The sequence below is a fragment of the Chelmon rostratus genome, chromosome 1 (genome assembly GCF_017976325.1).
Source record: "Chelmon rostratus isolate fCheRos1 chromosome 1, fCheRos1.pri, whole genome shotgun sequence".
NCBI lineage: Eukaryota > Metazoa > Chordata > Actinopteri > Chaetodontiformes > Chaetodontidae > Chelmon > Chelmon rostratus.
The window spans coordinates 32,019,176-32,039,347 of record NC_055658.1 but is presented as its reverse complement, the minus strand read 5'-3'; the positions used below and the strand labels follow the sequence as shown (position 1 = coordinate 32,039,347).

Genomic DNA, 20,172 nt, shown 5'->3' with positions numbered 1-20,172 from the left:
TCAGTAGAAATGTTTTGATCTATGCAGAACCCTGTTCTCTAATTGGCTAAAATTGGACACCAGAATTTATATGTAGACGTCATAATGTCATCATTTTGAACCTTTGTTTTAAGTTTTTTGTTCCACATGAGTTTGTCGAAGTGTGTCTATAAGTTTTTGATAATCTGCAGTTTTCCTTTACAGAGAACCTCTGCCCTCTCATGAATTTATATTAGCTCACACAATGTCCTCATTCAGAGGATCAATTGGCAGCAGTGAAGAGGGTTTCCCTGCAAATCTTAGTGACAGGCAGGACACTTGTGTATTCTGTTTTTGCTTTTGTTGAAATACAAAGTTTTTGTTTGTTTTTTTATCACCAAACTATTGTGCCTTTTGTCAGGAACTGCTTCGGTGCCCTTAGACCAAGCGTGCACACGTTAGCATGGTACTCGGGTATGAAGGCAAAGGGGGAATGACACATTCACAATATCTGCGAGATCACAGTCATTGATAATAATAATAATAACAATACATTTTATTTGTTAAAAGCGCCTTTCAGGACACTCAAGGACACTTTACATCACGAGAAATAACAAACAACAATACGATAAAACACAAAATAGAATAATCAAGTGATGAATTGTGATGAATTGTGATGATGAATTGACGTTATTTGTGAGGCAAACAAATGTGTCATGAAAGTTAGGTTAGTTAAACTGACAGAAGTAAACACGCCTGGATATCGAACATCAGCAGCCTACTTTGTGGACACCATTAGTTGACAGATGATTTTATTAAGCACAAATTAATTGTGTTTAAGTTAGTTTTGAGTTGGATAAAGCAGCATTTTCTTGCTGTCACTAAGAGGATGGTTGGCTCACTTCTGAACCCTCACTCTTAAACACATAGGTTTCACTTTAGGACCATCAGTAAATAACTGAATCACATAAAACCAATTTTGCTATTTTGAGTACCTTGGTGCTGAGAATTCTGATGAAAAAATACACTGAATTGGCCTCATGTAGCACATGTATTATGATTACTAATTTATTTATTTCTCGTTAATATTTGAATTTGAAATAATTGCAGTTTATTCAATAGCTTCTGTCTTGTGACCCAGTTGTTGACATCTGTTCAATGGTCACATTGAAAAGTTTTTTTTCTTATCACCATGAGCCCTTGAGTGTGAAATGTGTGGGGATTCTGGTAAAAAATAAACACTTGCTTGTTCCAATGTTTGGTTTTCATCCTTTTGTCACAACTTCATCTAAAATTTAAATCCCTATGGACATTTTCATCTGTCAGACTGTGACCCTGTGAAATAAAACATGTAGACCATATTGAGAAATGAAATCATTAATATAAAAACTCTGACTAAAGAGTGGTCTAATGTTCAATAATGCAAACTTGAAATAACCAGAGAACGTGGAAGGTGCAGAATCAAGCTTCTTCAAACTGATCTGCTGTTTTTTGATGCTGAAATTATTGATTTTAGACAGAGAGGCTGTCTGTGTAGCTGACGCTACAAACAGGAGGTGAACTGGTCAGAGACCAGTGTATAGTGAGCTGTTGTGGTGGGACCACTGGTTAGGCAGTGACCCGAGGCTGTAGTAACTGCATGGACAATCTAAGGTTTTTTTCGAAGGGCAGCTGGAAGAGGTTTCCCAAGAATGACCTCATTAATTCTCATGTGTGTTAATAAAAGTGTATTTTCTAGTGCTGGAGACTTTTTCCTAATAATGTGAATATAAGTGAATGTGTCTAAGCGGCGTATTGAGGGCGGGGGGTGGTGGGGGTGTGAATATAACGGTAAACGCAGCAGATCCAGCTGTGTCACGTCATCAGAAACAGACGTCGTTTGATGCTTCAGAGGAAAGGACGTCTCAGTTCTCTTAAAACATGTTTCTTCATTTCTTCTCTCCTCTCTTGGTTTGCATGGTTACGTTTTCCCTCACTTGGAAACGTGGATGCAATTAAGAGAAATGGGATGAACCCCAACTGTCTTCCCTGGCCAGAATGCGTACATTATTGTCCTCAAACGAGTGTCCCTTGTCCTTCAGATGTGGATGGACTGCTGAGTCTTGACCCGATGTGTTGGCTGTCCTGTGCTGTGCTGTTTGTGGATCGGTTGTGTTGTTTCCCCAGCGTGTAAGTCAGTGCGCTCTTCGCTGCATTGCACTGCATGCACCACATTGCTCTGTTTGTGCCTGCGTGTTTTGTTCTTCTGCTTTAGGGTGTAATTGGGCTTGAAATGCACAGGGATGTGGTGTTTGTTGAAAATCCTCCTGAGTTTTTCTGATTCTCCTGCAATATAATCAAATATGATTTGTCCAGCGTGAGACGAATAAAGTCTAAATCTAATCTAATCTAATCTAATCTAATCTAATGTATGTTATATGTATGGTTTGCTGTGCATGTGTGCCACGGAAGCTGCGGTGGACTAAAAAAAGGGAGGTTGTTCCCAACAAAGACGAACTCTGTTGATAAAAGCAGATTGTGTGATGGACTGAGTGACGGCCGCCGCAGGTGAAGAGAGAATAGACGACTAACAACGACACAGTGTTTGAGTTCCTTAGAAAAATGCTTTCAAACTTCAGACTGCTGCTTGGTGGTGTCATTTGACCAACATGGGTAATAGCATTGTGAACATGCGGATGTTTAGTGAGAGGACCCAGCTGTAGCACCTGGTCGGCATTGAGCTGCAGTTTTTATTTATGTCTTATGATGGAGTCCCTGAAGATCGTTGGAGCCATGGAGATTCAATTTGTGGCCAGAGGGACACTTTTTTTCTTACATCTGGAAGATTTTACACACAAGAATATTTCAGATTTTTAAACTCTTACCATATTATCAGTGTTTTTTCCTCTCGCCCTCCTGATACCAGTTTTTTACATTGTGCTTTATTATTATTAGAAGCAGTGACATTGTATTGTTACGTGACTGACACACAGAAATAAACAAAGTGAAAATGATTTGATCAAACACCAAAGTCATCACTTTATACAGTTTAAATCATATTACATGATATTTTTCCAAGATTAGTAATAAATTAAATTCACAAGAAGCTGCTCCAATTTCTCGTTACTCTGTTCTTATGTTACATTATGCTTATAGTTCATTTATTATCAAAGTAATATAACTTTAACAGACATTATGATAGCTAATTTGAAGCAACAAACTATACTTTACTATTCTTTAAAGATTTATTTTATAATCAGTAGCCTTGTCTTCTCAAATATTCGACATCTCTGGATGTTAAACGTCTGTTTGTCACCAGAAGTTAAATTCCTACTTGTTGTTCCGGATTCCAATTAAATTAAAACACAAAGAGGCACAGTTTGTCTGCTGCAGAGACGGATCAGCACATGACACCAACGCCATGTGCTCAACATTTCCTCATATTTTACCCACAACAGGACATGCACACACACACACACACACACTCACACACACGCACACACCCATACTTAAGTGTTTTTTTCAGCTGAAAACGCCTGGTGCTCCTCTGAAAATGTCTGGGATTTCTCGGCTTTGTTGAGGCTGAGCATTTTTTTCTCTTTAGCTGGTATGATATCAGAATGACAATCAGAGTTGGCTTTAATATTATTTAGCCAGGTACGGCGCAGGACAGTTTGAGGTGTTACTTAGAAAAACTGGACCTTCCATATCAAGGAGAGACGCAAGTTACATGGAGGCCATCAGCTCAGAGAAGAATCTGAGGTTGTCTGAGATGTGGAAGGAGTATACAGATCTTGTACTTCATTAAAAGTAGCAATACCACAATTTACAAGTAAATTCAAAGTTTTACTTGTACTGAGAACTGAGCTGAAGAGGGTGCAGAGGGAGCTGAAGGAGGAGATCACAGGAGGAAGCTGAAGGGGAACACCACCAGAGAGGTTTGGAGGGGCATGAAAACCATCTCAGGCCACAGCAGCGACAACGGCGGGGGCCCAGAGTCTGGAGACCGGGAATGGGCAGAACCTGTTTTTTAACAGGTTTGGTTCCCTCCCCCCTCCACCAGAGCCCAAACCAGACAGCGTTACCTCTCAGCATCTCCTCCCTTCTCCCCAGTGCATCCCTGACACCAGCAGCTCCATCCTCACACCACTTCACCCCCCTCTATTCCACATCGCAGACTACGGACCCAGCCCCCCTCCTCACCGAACAGGAGCCACCCCCCTGCCCCCCACCTGGCCTCTCCATAACAGCAGATCAGGTGAGGGAGGAGCTCAGGAGGATGAAGATGAGGATGGTTACTGGCCCTGATGGCGTCAGACTGCTCAGGGACTCTGCAGATCAGCTCTGGGGGGTCGTTCAGCACGTACTTTTTAAGTAGTAACAGCCTGACTTTGGCAGCTGGAACAGCTGGCTGACTCTAGCTGACTGCTGCTTACCTGATAGACCCAAAATGAATAAAATGTTCATCCAAGCATTTGTTATATTAATATTGTGGTAGTCCGAGATGGGATCAGACATAGATACTCAGAGACCGGCAGTATTAATTTGTCCTCCATCGTTATTGTTGTTTTTTCAGCACTTTTAACTCTCCCAGTCCAAAAGAGAGACTTAGTGCTTTGTCACACTGTTGACATCAGAATTAAATTAGAAACAGATTCGCCTTTATTGTGTGTACCAAGAATTTGACTCTGGCTTAAACATTGCTCTCAACAGTGGCGTGCACAGACTTTTTGAAGGGCAGGGGCGGAAAAAAGGAAAAAAAGGGCACATATAGCGTGTCCTCGCCACTGAAGAGGGCACTTTAGCACACGTTTTGGCTCCCAAGAGGGCACTTTCGCACGCGTTTTTCAAAAACTGGGCCACAAGGGGGGGCGGTCGCCCCCCCGCCCCCCCCCCCCCCCCCCCATGCACGCCACTGGCTCTCAATGTACTTGCATACTTAAAAAAAGGACAAAAAAGACAACCCACCCAAGACTTTCAGACAGGGGGGGCCACGGTGGGCCTCCTTCACAGATCCTGAGTGCTGGTGAGGGGTCAGTAGGGAGGGCTGAGAGTGGTGCAGGGGGTGTGAATGGTGGCACGATGTAAATAGAAATGGAGAATCTGTCAGAAATATGTTACAAGTATTCAAGGTGTCTTCAAAGGGTGAGTAGGTGTTTAGTTCAAGTTTTCATCTGATGGTTTTGCAATTTTAGCTTCAAATGTTTTCACTCAGGCAAGATAGCCATGAATTCAGACAGCCAACCACAGACTTCGAAACAAAACATGTAACAGTGGGAGAAACTGCAGTGTCAAAACAATCAATTACCTTTAATCGTTGAGATTAACTCTGTGAGAAGAAAGCACAGTTTGGAAATATTACACTGTGTTAAAAAACTGTGTGGAAGTTGTCTGAGGGAGGTGTCTGTGAAGTCATCCAGGTCATGGTTATCCAAGGGTTGAATCAAGGGCAACTGCACTTGATTGTAGAAACTTGAAAACGTTTCACCTCTCGTCCAAGTGGCTTCTTCACTTCTAAACGACTCGTGGGGAGTACCAGGTATTTAACCTCTGTGGGGGGTTATTATCAAGGTAATTGGGTTGCTAGTTCTCCTGGCTGTGTAACTGCAGTTGAGGTCAAGTGACTCCAAGAGACACAGCTTGAGACCTCATTTGTGTCGTTGGCACTGTTGCATCACAGCAGGAAGGCCCTGGGATTGATTTCCCACCTGGGGCAGGGCCTTTCTGTTAGGAGTTTGCATTTTCTCCCATGCTTGTACGGTTTTGCTCGGGGGATTCGTCTTCTTCCATCACCAAAGAAACGTGTATTAGGTTAATCCTCTTGTGAGGGCCCTGGAACAAGGCACTGGCTCCGAGCTGGAGTTGGGCCTCAGGCGACACACAGTGACTGCCCATTTCTGCAAAGGCATGGGTTAAATGCAGATGTAACGGGTGTGCCAGGATGCAAATCCGTCGCATTAGTGTGATCTGCGTTGTGTCTTTGATGCTACTGGTTGCTTTTTAATGAACTCGGCACGGCGGTGGCATCTGTACAAATCAACAGAAATACTCTGTAACATGCAGTCTCTTCCTTTCACAGGTCATCACTCCCCTCCCCCTCCCCTCTCAGTGAGCAGAGCGCAGACTGCCTCGGTTACACCTTGCATATACAGCTTATATTTTAACAGAAACAACAATGAATTGATTTTTAACAAAAATATGAAAATAAATTAAAATAAATGTAATATAAATGCTACATGCATTGTACTGCATATATTAAATACAGTTTAACTCCTTAATGTAAACAGTGAACAGACAGAATACACATACCTGTATAATTTTACAGTCTCCTGTAACCCTGAAGCACTTGGAAGCACGTGTCTACAATAAAACTTTAAAAAGTGCATTTACGAAGTTTATTCTCAAACGACACAGCTGCTGCATGTTCACAGTCTTAAAACTAACATTTATACGTGCATACTACGTTTTTATTAACTACAGAGCAAAATAAATGTTCAGTCATAACCAGGAAAATAATAGATACCTCCTCTCAGTGAGCAGAGCGCAGACTGAGGGTGGCGCTGCAGGTATGAATGCCTCAATATGAACAGGTTACAAAAAGCACCTTAAATGTTATTCAATATTTATCAGGATTTGGTGAAGTTTCAACATAAAAATAAAGATATAACTTTAACCTGGTTACATAGAGGATAAATTTCACTGTGTGTCTGTGTGTGTGATTAGAAATGACAATAAAACCTGATTTACATTTAACATTATATGATCATGAAGAAAGATCATGGAAAAAGAGAGGTGGCACCGAGGGGCAGTGCCATTTTTTTCAATCTCCATGATGAATCATCATTCGTCTGTGGTCAGTGACCCTGTACAGCGGTGTGATGATCACGCTCTGAGACTGACTATTAAATCCAAAGAGAGTGCTGAGATGACAGTCTAAGAAAGTGATGTCACAACGCAGGAACCGGAAACTGTGTCACTATTTGTACTTTTATTTTGAGATTAAAAACATCTGTGATGTGAACAGAGGTGTGTTTTTAACCTGTGAGGTTGAGCGTTTCTAATGTTGACAGGAGATCAGTGGTGCTCAGCTGTGTCTGAAGATCAGACCTGACCTGCTCACTGATTGATTGGTTTTTGGAATGAAATATTTTAAAAAGCCAACAACTGGGAGACATTGATGGACAAAATGTTTCTGTGAGCCTACACAGAGCCAGAGTTGAGCTGTAACACCCAATCATTGTGGTGGTTGATAAGAAGATATTCGTACTCGTTTGAATAAAAACAAGCACATCAACGATGGATCGTGTCTGTGCAGCAGAAACATTTTCAAGGATCCAGAATGTCTCCTGTTTAATGGATCTGACCTCCTCTCTGCCCACAGATACAGGTTTCCAATAATCAATAGATTTTCATTGATTAATAAAACGTAAACTTTATCTGTTGTTTGTTTTCTATCACGTCTGTATTGTTTGTGTTTGTGTAGCAGAGCCTTCAATGTCTGAAACTGACTGTGCTGTTGTCCTGTGTTCATACTGTAAAGATCTGAACATCAAAGTCATCTGACTGAAACCTCTGTGTGTGTGTGTGTGTGTGTGTGTGTGTGTGTGTGTTTTAAAAAGGAACTGGTGTGCGTTCGTTGTGACAAAGACGGTGAGCTGCGTGGTCGAGGACGGAGTGGAAACCTACGTGAAGCCTGATTACCATCCCTGCAGCTGGGGGAGTGGACAGTGCAGCAGGGTGGTGGTGTGAGTACACACATTTACATACTGTATTTACTATATACTCATGCATATATACACACAGTATTACACAAAGACAAACACACACACACACACAAATCTCTAGCAGTCAGTGTGTGAATGTGAAGATCAGTTTCCTTGACCTACAGTCACATCTGCTGAGTGTTATATTTGTCCAGATGCTGACCTTGAATCAGCTTAGCAAATAAACTGAACACCTGGAGGATTCAGATTTTGTCAGGAAGGTTAAAATAAGGAAGAATTCAATGAAATGACAAATACAGAATAGACAGAGATATGAAACCATGATGGCATCACACAGGACTGCCAGTACATGATGACATCACACAGGACTCTTGATGCATGATGATGTCACACAGGACTGTTGATGCATGATGACATCACACAGGACTGTTGATGCAGGATGACATCACACAGGACTGTTGATGCATGATGACATCACACAGGACTGCCAGTACATGATGACATCACACAGGACTGTTGATGCATGGTGACATCACACAGGACTGTTGATGCATGGTGACATCACACAGGACTGTTGATGCATCATGACATCACACAGGACTGTTGATGCAGGATGACATCACACAGGACTGCCAGTACATGATGACATCACACAGGACTGTTGATGCAGGATGACATCACACAGGACTGTTGATGCATGGTGACATCACACAGGACTGTTGATGCAGGATGACATCACACAGGACTGTTGATGCATGATGATGTCACACAGGACTGTTGATGCAGGATGACATCACACAGGACTGCCAGTACATGATGACATCACACAGGACTCTTGATGCATGATGATGTCACACAGGACTGTTGATGCATGATGACATCACACAGGACTGTTGATGCAGGATGACATCACACAGGACTGTTGATGCATGATGACATCACACAGGACTGCCAGTACATGATGACATCACACAGGACTGTTGCTGCATGGTGACATCACACAGGACTGTTGATGCAGGATGACATCACACAGGACTGCCAGTACATGATGACATCACACAGGACTGTTGATGCAGGATGACATCACACAGGACTGTTGATGCATGGTGACATCACACAGGACTGTTGATGCAGGATGACATCACACAGGACTGTTGATGCATGATGATGTCACACAGGACTGTTGATGCAGGATGACATCACACAGGACTGCCAGTACATGATGACATCACACAGGACTCTTGATGCATGATGATGTCACACAGGACTGTTGATGCAGTATGACATCACACAGGACTGTTGATGCAGGATGATGTCACACAGGACTGTTGATGCAGGATGACATCACACAGGACTGTTGATGCAGGATGACATCACACAGGACTGCCAGTACATGATGACATCACACAGTACTGTTGATGCATGATGACATCACACAGGACTGTTGATGCATGATGACATCACACAGGACTGTTGATGCAGGATGACATCACACAGGACTGCCAGTACATGATGACATCACACAGGACTGTTGCTGCATGATGACATCACACAGGACTGTTGATGCAGGATAACATCACACAGGACTGTTGATGCATGATGACATCACACAGGACTGTTGAAGCATGATGACATCACACAGGACTGTTGATGCAGGATGACATCAGTGACATATCTGATAGTAAAGTTAGTAATACTTAGCAGTACTGAGCTCTTTGTTAGACTTGCAGTCACACTAGTTTCAAGTTTTAAGTTTGTTTCTTGTCATTTATCTGTATACATTGTACACACCTGAACATCCGGGGTGTGTGTGTGTGCAAACAGGAATGAAAGGTGCAAATGAGAACAGTGCAGTTGTGCAAATAGGCAAAAATAAATAGAAAAAAAAAAACCTTCTAGTCAAGAGGAAATAATGGACGTTTACAATCACAGAGGAGGTAGATGTGTTTAAGAGATTCAAGATTGCCTTTATTGTCATTGAGCATGAACATGTCAACGAAATTTGCATCGCAGCCCCCGTGTTAGAAACAAGATAATGAGAAAGAGAAGAAAGCCGGTGTGGCGGCTGCAGTAATGTACCGGTCTGTCGTGGTGAAGAAAGAGCTGAGCCGAAAGGCAAAGCTCTCGATTTACCGGTCAATCTACGTTCCTACCCTCACCTATGGTCATGAACTTTGGGTTGTGACCGAAAAAACGAGATCTCGGATACAAGCGGCTGAAATGAGTTTCCTCCGCAGGGTGGCGGGGCGCTCCTTAGAGATAGGGTGAGGAGCTCTGTCACTCGGGAGGAGCTCAGAGGAGAGCCGCTGCTCCTCCACGTCGAGAGGAGCCAGCTGAGGTGGCTCGGGCATCTTCACCGGATTCCAACTGGACGCCTTCCTGGGAGGGTGTTCCGGGCATGCCCCACTGGGAAGAGGCCCGGGGGGAAGACCCAGGACACGCTGGAGGGACTCTGTTGCTCGGCTGGCCTGGAAACACCTTGGAGTCCCCCCAGAAGAGCTGGAGGAAGTGTCTGGGGAGAGAGAAGTCTGGGCTTCCCTGCTTAGACTGCTGCCCCCGTGACCTGGCCCCGGATAAGCAGAAGAAAATGGATGGATGGATGGAAGAAAGATAATAAAAGATAATAGACTAAAATAAACTAACATGCAGTTGTCACAACCGAACTAGGACTTGAACCCAAATGCACGACTCAGGAGACAAAGTACAAATAAACTTATTCTTATACTTAAATCCTTAATGACAAAGTATCAAATTAAAGTCCAAAAGTATCAAAGTAAGGCAAGGCAAGACTATGGCAAACAACAAGACAAGGTATCAAAGGAATACAAAACCTGAATACACAACGTGGCATGGACTGGCGTAGGTTCAGACTGCACGAGACAAGACGAACTGGCACAGGACGAAGGGAAACGCAGACTATAAATACACATGAGGTAACGGGGAACAGGTGGAAACAATCAGGGCGGGGTAGACAATCAGACAGGCGGGAAGGACACCAGGAAGTCAAGGGCCTGAAACGAGAGGAGAGTTAGGGTTTCACAATAAAACAGGAAGTCACAAGACAACATGGACACAGGTCAAAAAACTAAACATAACCTAACAAGACTTCTTGGACATGACAGCAGTAAAAATATGCATGAATGCAATAAAAATATACCAGAAATAAAAATATACTAAGACAACAAAAATATACTAAAACAATACAATATACCAACAACAGCTGAAATATACTCAAATGTATATACTGAATGCAGCTGACAATTTAGGTAAGCGTGTGTTTACCTTCTGTGTGCTTAATGTTAAGCACACAGAAGGTGCAGGTGAAGGTGAAGGTGTGAAAGTGCAGTGTGCAGTGGCTCATAGTTCTCACAGTCTCTCACTCCAGTGGGGGTGATAGCTCTGAGGAGGAGCCTCTTCATGGTCTTCATGAGGTGGGAGGTTAGGGTGTTGTTTTCGGAGCCGGGATCAAACAGGAGCTCTTCCACAGGACAGGGACATTCTCCAGGCTGAGGCTCAGGTTGTCCTCACAGAGCTGGTCTGCACAGGTCCCCAGCCGCTTCCTCTGCTTCAGTCACCTCAGCTCTCTCCTCACCTGGTGTGGTGGCGAGGGGGAGTGAGGGGGGGGGACTAGGGTGTGCTGCAGAGGGTGGAGGGCAGAGAGGGGCTGGTGCTGGGAACAGCCCATGTGGGTGTGGGGGAGCAGGGGGCAGGTGAAGGTGAAAAAAGAAAAGTAGGAAAAGAGGGGTCAGAGCAACCACAACCAGCTGCTGGTCATCCAGCACCATCTTCAAAAAAGAAAGTGATGGATCAGTATAAAGAGTCAGTGCAGTGTAGTCCTGAAATGTCCAGAGATGTTCACTGGGGAGGCCGAGGTGTAATCCAGGAGTCAGAGGTGTATGTACAGGAGTGTTCCTGTGTTTGTATTATGTGTCAGAGGTTGGACTGGGGGTGGGAGGAGGGTAATCCATCATCATATTACTCGCTGATGTGTCATTTAGATCTTTAAACTGTGCATAGAAGTCACTCGTGTGTCAGGGAGGTGGGTGTCACTGGTGTCGCTGGAGGTCTTACTGCTGTCGGGGATGTCGCTGTGCAGCCATGTTTCCATGAAAATGAGCGTGTAACAATCCCTCATTGAAAGAGAGGAGAGGTTTGAGAATTTCTGTCTTTGTGAGAGCGTCCTCATTCTATGAGTTCCCCACTGCCAGAAAAATTGGTCTGGAAATTGGCCGAATAGTCATCCACACTCTGTGTTCCTTGTCTTAGCCCTAGCGACCTCCCAGCCATATTTCCCTCATTTTCATACATACATATCCTGTAGTTCAGAAAATAATCCCTCAGTCGTTAAACTCTCCAGCTGATTCCTGGCACAGTGTCATCCCATTCTGGTGCTTAGCCTAGTAGTAGCCCTAAGACATAACACATCTTGGGTATTTTGGAGGGAAAAGTTAAGGGTTTCTGACGAAACATCATGTTATGCTGGAGAAGAAACTTTTCGAACATCACCTGAAAATGGCTCTGGGTCAGTGGCGTGGGACTCTCTGGCAGGAGGCAGAGCCGGCGGGGCAGTTGCCACTGGAGCAGAGGGTGACAGGGCTGGCTGCAGCATGGCTGGAGCTGGAGGAGATTGATTAATGTGAGAGTCAAGCTTGTAACTAATGGCCAGTTGCTGCTCATGCATCATTCTGGCCTGCGGGGGAACACAAACACTTGACACTTAGGATGGAGAAGACCAAATTTCTGCACAGCAAACATCAGTTTTAGCTCAGATCTCCTACTTTTAGTTACAGAGTAGATGCTAAATCTCAACAGCCACTGGCTGTCTGATGCTTATATGATTATATAGTATATTAGTTCATTAGTGTTGATGTTCTTACAGCATAATGTATCTTACTGTCTCAGCATGTGAAACTTAAGTTTACTTTGATATGAAGAAAAACACCAAACATCTTTCTCTATAACTGAACACACAAGGCTGTGAGGCATTCCTCCACATGACATCATGATGACGTTTGCTCTCATTAGACAAATGTGTGATGTTTCTCCCCCAGTCATCAGTTATCTCTCATTCTCTGCAGCTATCGGACCTACATGAGGCCACGGTACAAAGTGGCCTACAAGATGGTAACAGAGATGGAGTGGAAGTGTTGCCAGGGTTACAGTGGAGAGGACTGCAACAATGGCCAAGTTGGAGGAGGAGGAACCCAGATTTCCACTACCAAACCTCAGCCCAGACCGGGACAAGGAGGAGGGACAAGTAATGGACAGCGTGTTGGTGGTCAGGGTGGAGGAGGAGGAGGTGGTCAGGGTGGAGGAGGAGGAGGTGGTCAGGGTGGAGGTGGGACAAGCTATGGACAGGGAGGAGGTGGGACAAGCTATGGACAGGGAGGAGGAGGTTATGGAGGTGGCAGTTCTGGATCTGGACAGAGTGGAGGACACAGTGGTGAGTGGATTCTCATTTACATTCATTTATACTGTCATTGGACCGAACACTCAATTCTGATTTGCTGCAGGGTGTCAATTAATTTCTGCTAATGAACACCTACTTAATAGTTATATAATACAAATTATACCATATTTATTGTTTTTGCACTGTACATGGTGATACGGACTTTGAATCTTGGGAGCATAACGTTTCTGGCTCATATCATAAGAACCTTATGGGATGGTACTGATGGTTGTAGTTATCGGTCAATCCATCAGGCAAAGTCAGGTATGGCTTTTTGGAGAACTCAAGATTTTGAATGAAAAACACAAATGTAAATTAATGGGCTTCATGTTTTTGATTTTGCAAATGATCATGGTATAAACAGGATAATACCCTTCAAGATGTCCACAATCAGGAATTAGTGGACTGTGTATCAGGAGGTTGTGGCCTACTCATTTTCCATTCTCTCATAATAATGGTCACCTCGTCGGGCATTATCCCTTACTTAGTTCACACTTTTAAACACAAGTGATTAACTGTAGCTGAGCCTTACAGATGAAGCACTGTGAGGACAAATGTCTGTTCCTTAAGTCCTTCGTTATTGTCATGTAGATGTAGATGTAGACTAATTAAAAAATATATTTTTGAAGTCCAAAATATATCTGCATATTAGACAGCTGATCTAGATCCACTCAGCAAAACAAACCAACCATCATCATGGAGAGGACAGACAAGTTGTTCTATAGGTAGAACATTACACTTGTTACAGTAAATCAGAGTCAGACTTTTCACAGAACCGTCCTGCAGTTCATCATAACTGTCTTCTCAGTGATAACACTTTAGTATCAAACATGCAGTGAACAGCAGGACCATCTCCATCTGTTTGAAAGAAACAGGACCTGTACTGACACCTGCTGGTGACCAGCATGAACTGCACTTTGGTGTTGTGTACGTGTGAGGTGTGTGGCCCTGGCTCTGTCCCCATGTGACTGCAAATGATCGGAGGTCTGAAGTTGGTCCCTTTTCTTCCAGGACGAGCTGAATACGAGAAGATGAGGCAGATGGAGGAGAAGATCCGGAGTCTGACCAAGAATGTCCAAGACCTTCAGTCCACCTTGAATACCATGAATGAACACTTCCAGCAGGAGGTCAACAAACCGACGTTCAGTGGAGGAGGAGGAGGAGGAGGAGGAGGAACCTCTTCAGGAGGAAGGAACCCTGCTGATGCTGCTCAGCCGGAGATGAAAGAGACAATTCACAACATTCAGACCAAACTGGACCAGCTGGATAACCGCACGCAGGTCATCTGTTTCCTACTTGACCTTTGAGTACTAGAGTGTAGGAGATGTAGCCCAATACCAATACATTATTTATATAGGAACAAATACTGAAGAGATACAAACATGATCTGAATTTCTGCATAATATTTAATTTTTCCTCTAAATCCAGTCACTTAAACAGACACAATTAACTTCAAACTCACACCTCCTCTTCTCTGAGTCAGATCAGACAAATCAGACTGCACAAACAGACATTCATCAGCACGTTGAGATAAAATCTGGAGTTCAAAGGAGGACGCAGTACAGATTCAAGTGGCTGCACTTATACATACTTCTAAATAATTTCAAAGTATTTCCAAAAACAAATCTATCTCCTGTATCCGTGGATACATCAAAACCAGTGGTAAATATGGAGTGAGTGCTAAAATCAGACTGTTCTCCTCAGGACCATGGACTGGAAATGGATCACAGGGTGAATGAGAAATAAAGAAATTTAAACACTGACATCACCTTAATATTTCACCTGAGTTGTATTTGTATTTTTATTTTATGAAGCTCAGGGGATGTTGTATTAGATCACTCCAATCAGCTCCAGCATCAAGAAGGGAACTATGATGTATTCATTACTAATTATATTACTAATTATATTAGAAACCATCTGAGTTTCCTCTTGGGAAATCATCAAAAAGTACACCCAATTTGAATTTTAATTAAAACTGTCGTCTGTCCAACAGGCACATGATAAAACCCTGGTCAGCATCAACAACCACCTGGTGAATGGGAAAGGGAACAACCTGGATGGAGGTCTGTCAGGTGGAGGCGGTCTGAGTGGAGGAAGGCTGAACTTGCTGAAGGAGGAGGTCCTGAGGGAGTTAGAGAGGAGGGTGTCTCTGTCCTGTTCCTCCTGTCAGGTATCACATCACAACCTCTTTTAATGAGCAACTAACCTAAAATGATATGAAGTCCACTGACCCTTTCTGGGCATTCACACTGAAGCGTGTGAGGTAAATGACTTAAAGTGACTGAGGGACAGCTTCTTCCCCAGAGCTGTCAGAGCTATCACCCCCAGCAGCCCCCCACTGGAGTGAGAGACTGTGAGATCTGTGAACCACTGCACACCGCACTTTACACCTACACCTCCACCTGCACGTTCTGTGTACTTAACATTTAAATACACACATGCTTAACTAAATTATATACATTTTAGTATATTGGCACATTTCATTTTCATTGGTATATTTTATTGTTTACTGTTTATATACATTTTAGTATATTTCAGCTGCTGTCGGTACATTTCACTGTGTATATTTTATTCTGTTGGCACATCTCACCGGCATATTTTATTGTTTAGTATATTTGTATTACCTTAGTATATTTTCATTCTGGTATATTTTTAATTGCATTTACGAATATTTTTATTGCATGTTGGTTTATTTTATTGTAGTTATCTTAATTTTATTCTTTTTAATCTGTCTTATCTTTCTTATTATCTTGTTTCTAACATGGGGGTTGCAATGCAAATTTCATTGACATGTCATGCTCAATGACAATAAAGACTCTTGAATCTAAAAGAATCATAACAACGGTGCAGCTTAAGTAAAACGTGTAGTTCAGTAAGATGAAATTCACTGTGTTTTCCAGGCTGGTGTGGAGGATCTGCGCAGACAGCAACAAGAGGACCAAGAGAGAATTCGAGCTCTGGAGAAGCAGCTAAATGCCATGGATGTTCGATATCGACAAGGCCTGGATGGGCTGCGACGGGAGGTTGTGCATTCACAAGGATGCTGTGATGCCGTCAGTGACCTCCAAAATCGTATCACCGATGCTGAGCGCAAGATCAGTTCTGCCTCAGAGAACTTTGATGTTCTGCAGAACCGCCTGGACAAGGAGTTCAGTGGAGGAGGTGACAGCAGAAACAATGAGAACAGTGGCTTCAGAGGAGGAGGCTTTGGTGCTGGCAGTGGAATCGGTGGAGGTGCGAGGGATGTTGTGGTGACAGTTGATTTACTGGACAATCGCCTGAAAGACCTGGAACGGCGTGTCAACAACACTGTGCAACAGACCGAGCAGAGCTGCTCATACCTGGAGAATGACTTGAAAGACTACTTCCACAGAGAACTGGGGGACCTTAGGACAGTGTTCCTGGACCGGTTTGATGACCAGGCCTTCAGGATCGCAGACGTGGAGCTAGACTTAGGACTGGTGAAAGACAGGGTAAATGACCACAATAAGAAAGTGTTGAAACTGGAGAACAGTACCTCCCTCTTGAGCCGGAGGGTGGAGGAGTGCGGCTGTTTAGGATCTGAGGGAGGAGGGGGAAAGTCACCACCTCCTGGTGACCGGGCAAGTGGAGGAGGAAGATGGGGAGTAGGAGGAGAAGAAGGACCTGTGGGAGGAGGAGAAGCCGGTGGGGAAACAGGTGGAGAGGAAGGAGGACCTGCAGGAGGTGGAACTAGTGGAGGAGGTACACGGGGAGAAGAAAGAGAAAATACAACAGAGAAATCACTGGAGTGGAGAGTGGTTGCCAATGAGGATCAGATTCGACATTTTAACACTCGTCTCAAAGACCTGTCAGTGTCCGGAGACTCTCTGCATGACAAGGTGAGATACAGATTTATCACAATTTCATACATTTTAATTGACAGCTATAATCATTTAGTGATGTTTGAAGGAAATCAAATTATCGCTGTACGGGGGGAACTGCAAATAACGAATAAAAAGAAAGAAACAGATTCTTACCAACATGAAACTACAGTACATTAATGTAGCTGACATTTTTATCCGAGGGATTTATAAGGTACAATCCAATAATAAAATACACTCCAAAATTACAGGAATCATGTGAGTTTGTAAAACGCAGTCAGGATTTTGCTGAAGAATAAGAAAACAAACACAGACATAAACCAGTTTAAACATTTAAACACAAAGTCAGCATGTTGATGTTCTCAGGTGCTCCTTAATATTTAATGCATGTTAACCAAGGCAAGCAGTGGAATCATCATTTAAAGGGATTACAACTCAACTCAACTTAATTCAACTTTTATTTATATAGCACCTATCATGCAATCATGCAGCCCAAAGTGCTTCACAAAACAGAATGAAAAGACATCAAGAAAGAAACAAAACAATAAAATGGCAACAAAAGCAAAATGATGAAATGGTAATAAAACAATACAAGAATAAAAACAGTAAAAAAAACAACAGTGTTTGAAATTAAAATAGTTTAGAACTGCAGTGTTTTGTCAGCCTGGGTTATAACATTATTCCAAATTAAAAGCCAGGTTAAAAAGATAGGTCTTCAATTTCCTTTTAAAACTACAGAGAGAGCTCGCCATTCTGATGTTTAAAGGTAATGTGTTCCTCAGTTCAACAGAAGGCAGCTTCACCTGTACTCACCTGGAGCATATGAGGAACTTTCAAAATAAAAGCAGTAGAGGGCCTCAGTGTTCTGGCTGGTACATAAAGAAATATAAAGAATCTCTTATGTACAGAGGAGCGAGGTTATTTAAAGCTTTGTAAACAAATAAAAGAACTTTAAAATCTATTCTGAAGGAAACAGGCAGCCAGTGTAGTGTTTTAAGGAGGGGGGTGATATGAGTGATTTTCTTTGTTTTTGTCAGGACTCTGGCTGCAGCGTTCTGGACTAACTGTAGTTTTCTTGTGGACTTAATTGTCAAAAGTAAAAAGTAAAAAGAGAGTTACAGTTGTCCAAACGGCTGGTGATAAAAGCATGAATAAGCATTTCTGCGTCTTTCTGAGTTAAAAAAGGTCTGACTTTTGCAATATTTCTAAGGTGAAAAAAAGATGTTTTAATGACCTTGTTAAAATGAAAATGAAAATTTAAATCTGAGTCTAAACTCACTGCTAAATTCGTAACTTGAGTTTTGATCTGACTGTTAAAACCACCAAGCATTGAGTGCATTTTTTTTCTCTTGCTGCTATGGGTCCTATCAAAAGAATTTCATTTTTTTGTTCGTTTAGTTTTCAAAAGTTTTTGCTCATCCACACATTGATGTCAGAGAGACAGGCAGTGAGACGATGCATTGTGGTGGGGTCAGTCGCTGAGATGGAGATATACGATACGATTGATCAGCATAAAAATGGTAGTTGACCTGGTGGTGATTGATTATATTTCCTAGTGGGAGCATGTATAACGAAAACAGACTTGGGCCAAGAATGCTACCTTGAGGAATACCATGTTGAGATTTTTCTAAAATGTTATTCTTAGTCAGATGGACAAGTAGTTGGTGGAGTCCAATTTTCTCCAATAGTTTACTGAGGAAAGGAAGATTTGAAATGAGTCTGTAATTATTCAGCTCTGAGTGATCTAAGTGAGGAGTTAATAATAAAGGTGTAAATGTAAAACTGCTAAAAAATAGAATAGTTATAGTTTAGTTTGATATGATCACAGTAAATATGTTATTACTGTCTGATATGACCATTAGGAATATTAACATGTAAATCATTCCGGAGGTTGTGGACCTGAGCCATGACGTCCGCAAGATCAAGGCTCTGACCGGGGATCATGGCGAACACTTTAACCGAATTGTGACTGAGGTGGAGCTGCTGGGGCAGGATTGCGAGCTGTGTGGGAAGGTGGAGGATGAGCTACAGAGGCTGAAGAATCATTCCCAAGATGCACTGGGACGCATGCAGAGCCACATCAACCGACTCCAGATCAGACTGGACTCGGGGAGAGAAGGCTGCTTCCAGGTCTGTTCACAACTGGAGGACGAAGTCCGCCTGCTGCAGGACGATGTCAGGAGGTGCATCGGCCAATGTAAGACCAGCCCGGACATGCCCGCAGGTCAGGTCAACCACTCAAATACATTTTCATGAAAGTCCTGCGTCCACTTCATGTGACTGTCAAGTCACATGATAACATTTCTAGCTAGAAATGTATTTTGTATTTTCATCATCTTCAGGCAGTGAATGCATATGATCTTTAGTGGAGCGTCCCAGTGATGACCGACAGTATTTTTGACAGGCTAGGCTCATTGCTGTCCATAAAGGTTGAGGTTTTCTTTTAATTAAATCCACACCAAAGCTTCCTTGATACTTCAATAATATGATGATTAATGTTATGGCCATCAGTATTTCTCCTTTTACTCTGAGAAGAAAAGTCCGCAAAAGTCCCAAGGTCTGCACCCTCATGTCTATTTTGCCTTTGCTCTCACAAATCTGTAATTTATTACATATGTATTGATTTTATGTCTAGAATTAAATGAAAACGATCCTGTTTATGTGGCCACAGGACTAGATTTGACGCAAATTTGGAAAGGCAGGCTCGAGTTAGGGTTAATCAGTGCATTGTGGGTGGACTGTTTTAAGTTGTCTGCCTTGAATAATAATACATTTTATTTGTTAAAAGCGCCTTTCAGGACACTCGAGGACACTTTACAACACACAGAATATCAAACAACAATACGATAAAACACAATAAAATAAAATAAAATAAAATAAAGAAGTGATAAAATAAATTAGTGTAAAATCAGACTGACCAGTTGACCTCAGGTAGGACAAGCGAGTCTGAACAGGTGAGTTTTGAGTGTGGATTTAAAACGGGAAAATGAATCAATGTTTTTAATTTCGGGTGGTGATGAGTCCCAGAGCTGGACCATTGTGGTGAGACGGGCGGAGGGGACAGACAGGTTGATAGTAGAGGAGGATCTGAGGGAACGAGAGGGGGTGTGGACGTGGAGGAGAGCTGACAGGTTATGAATGGCCTTGAATGTTACCAGGAGGATTTTGAAATCAATGCGAAGAGGAGCTGTCAATTTGAATAGAAAAGCTGCCGATGAGG

General features: G+C 42.8%; 1 protein-coding gene across 1 annotated transcript in view; it reads left to right on the top strand.

The window, feature by feature from the left end:
* The window catches only part of LOC121617683 (EMILIN-1-like), a 39,609-nt gene that overhangs the window by 8,386 nt on the left and 11,051 nt on the right, over positions 1 to 20,172 (top strand). Inside the window, exons 2-8 of the mRNA XM_041952921.1 lie at positions 7,557 to 7,682; positions 12,740 to 12,918; positions 12,982 to 13,104; positions 14,122 to 14,390; positions 15,104 to 15,280; positions 16,011 to 16,970; positions 18,843 to 19,176. Of these exons, the coding sequence (XP_041808855.1) occupies positions 7,557 to 7,682; positions 12,740 to 12,918; positions 12,982 to 13,104; positions 14,122 to 14,390; positions 15,104 to 15,280; positions 16,011 to 16,970; positions 18,843 to 19,176 (2,168 nt within the window). The remainder of the gene's footprint in view (positions 1 to 7,556; positions 7,683 to 12,739; positions 12,919 to 12,981; positions 13,105 to 14,121; positions 14,391 to 15,103; positions 15,281 to 16,010; positions 16,971 to 18,842; positions 19,177 to 20,172) is intronic.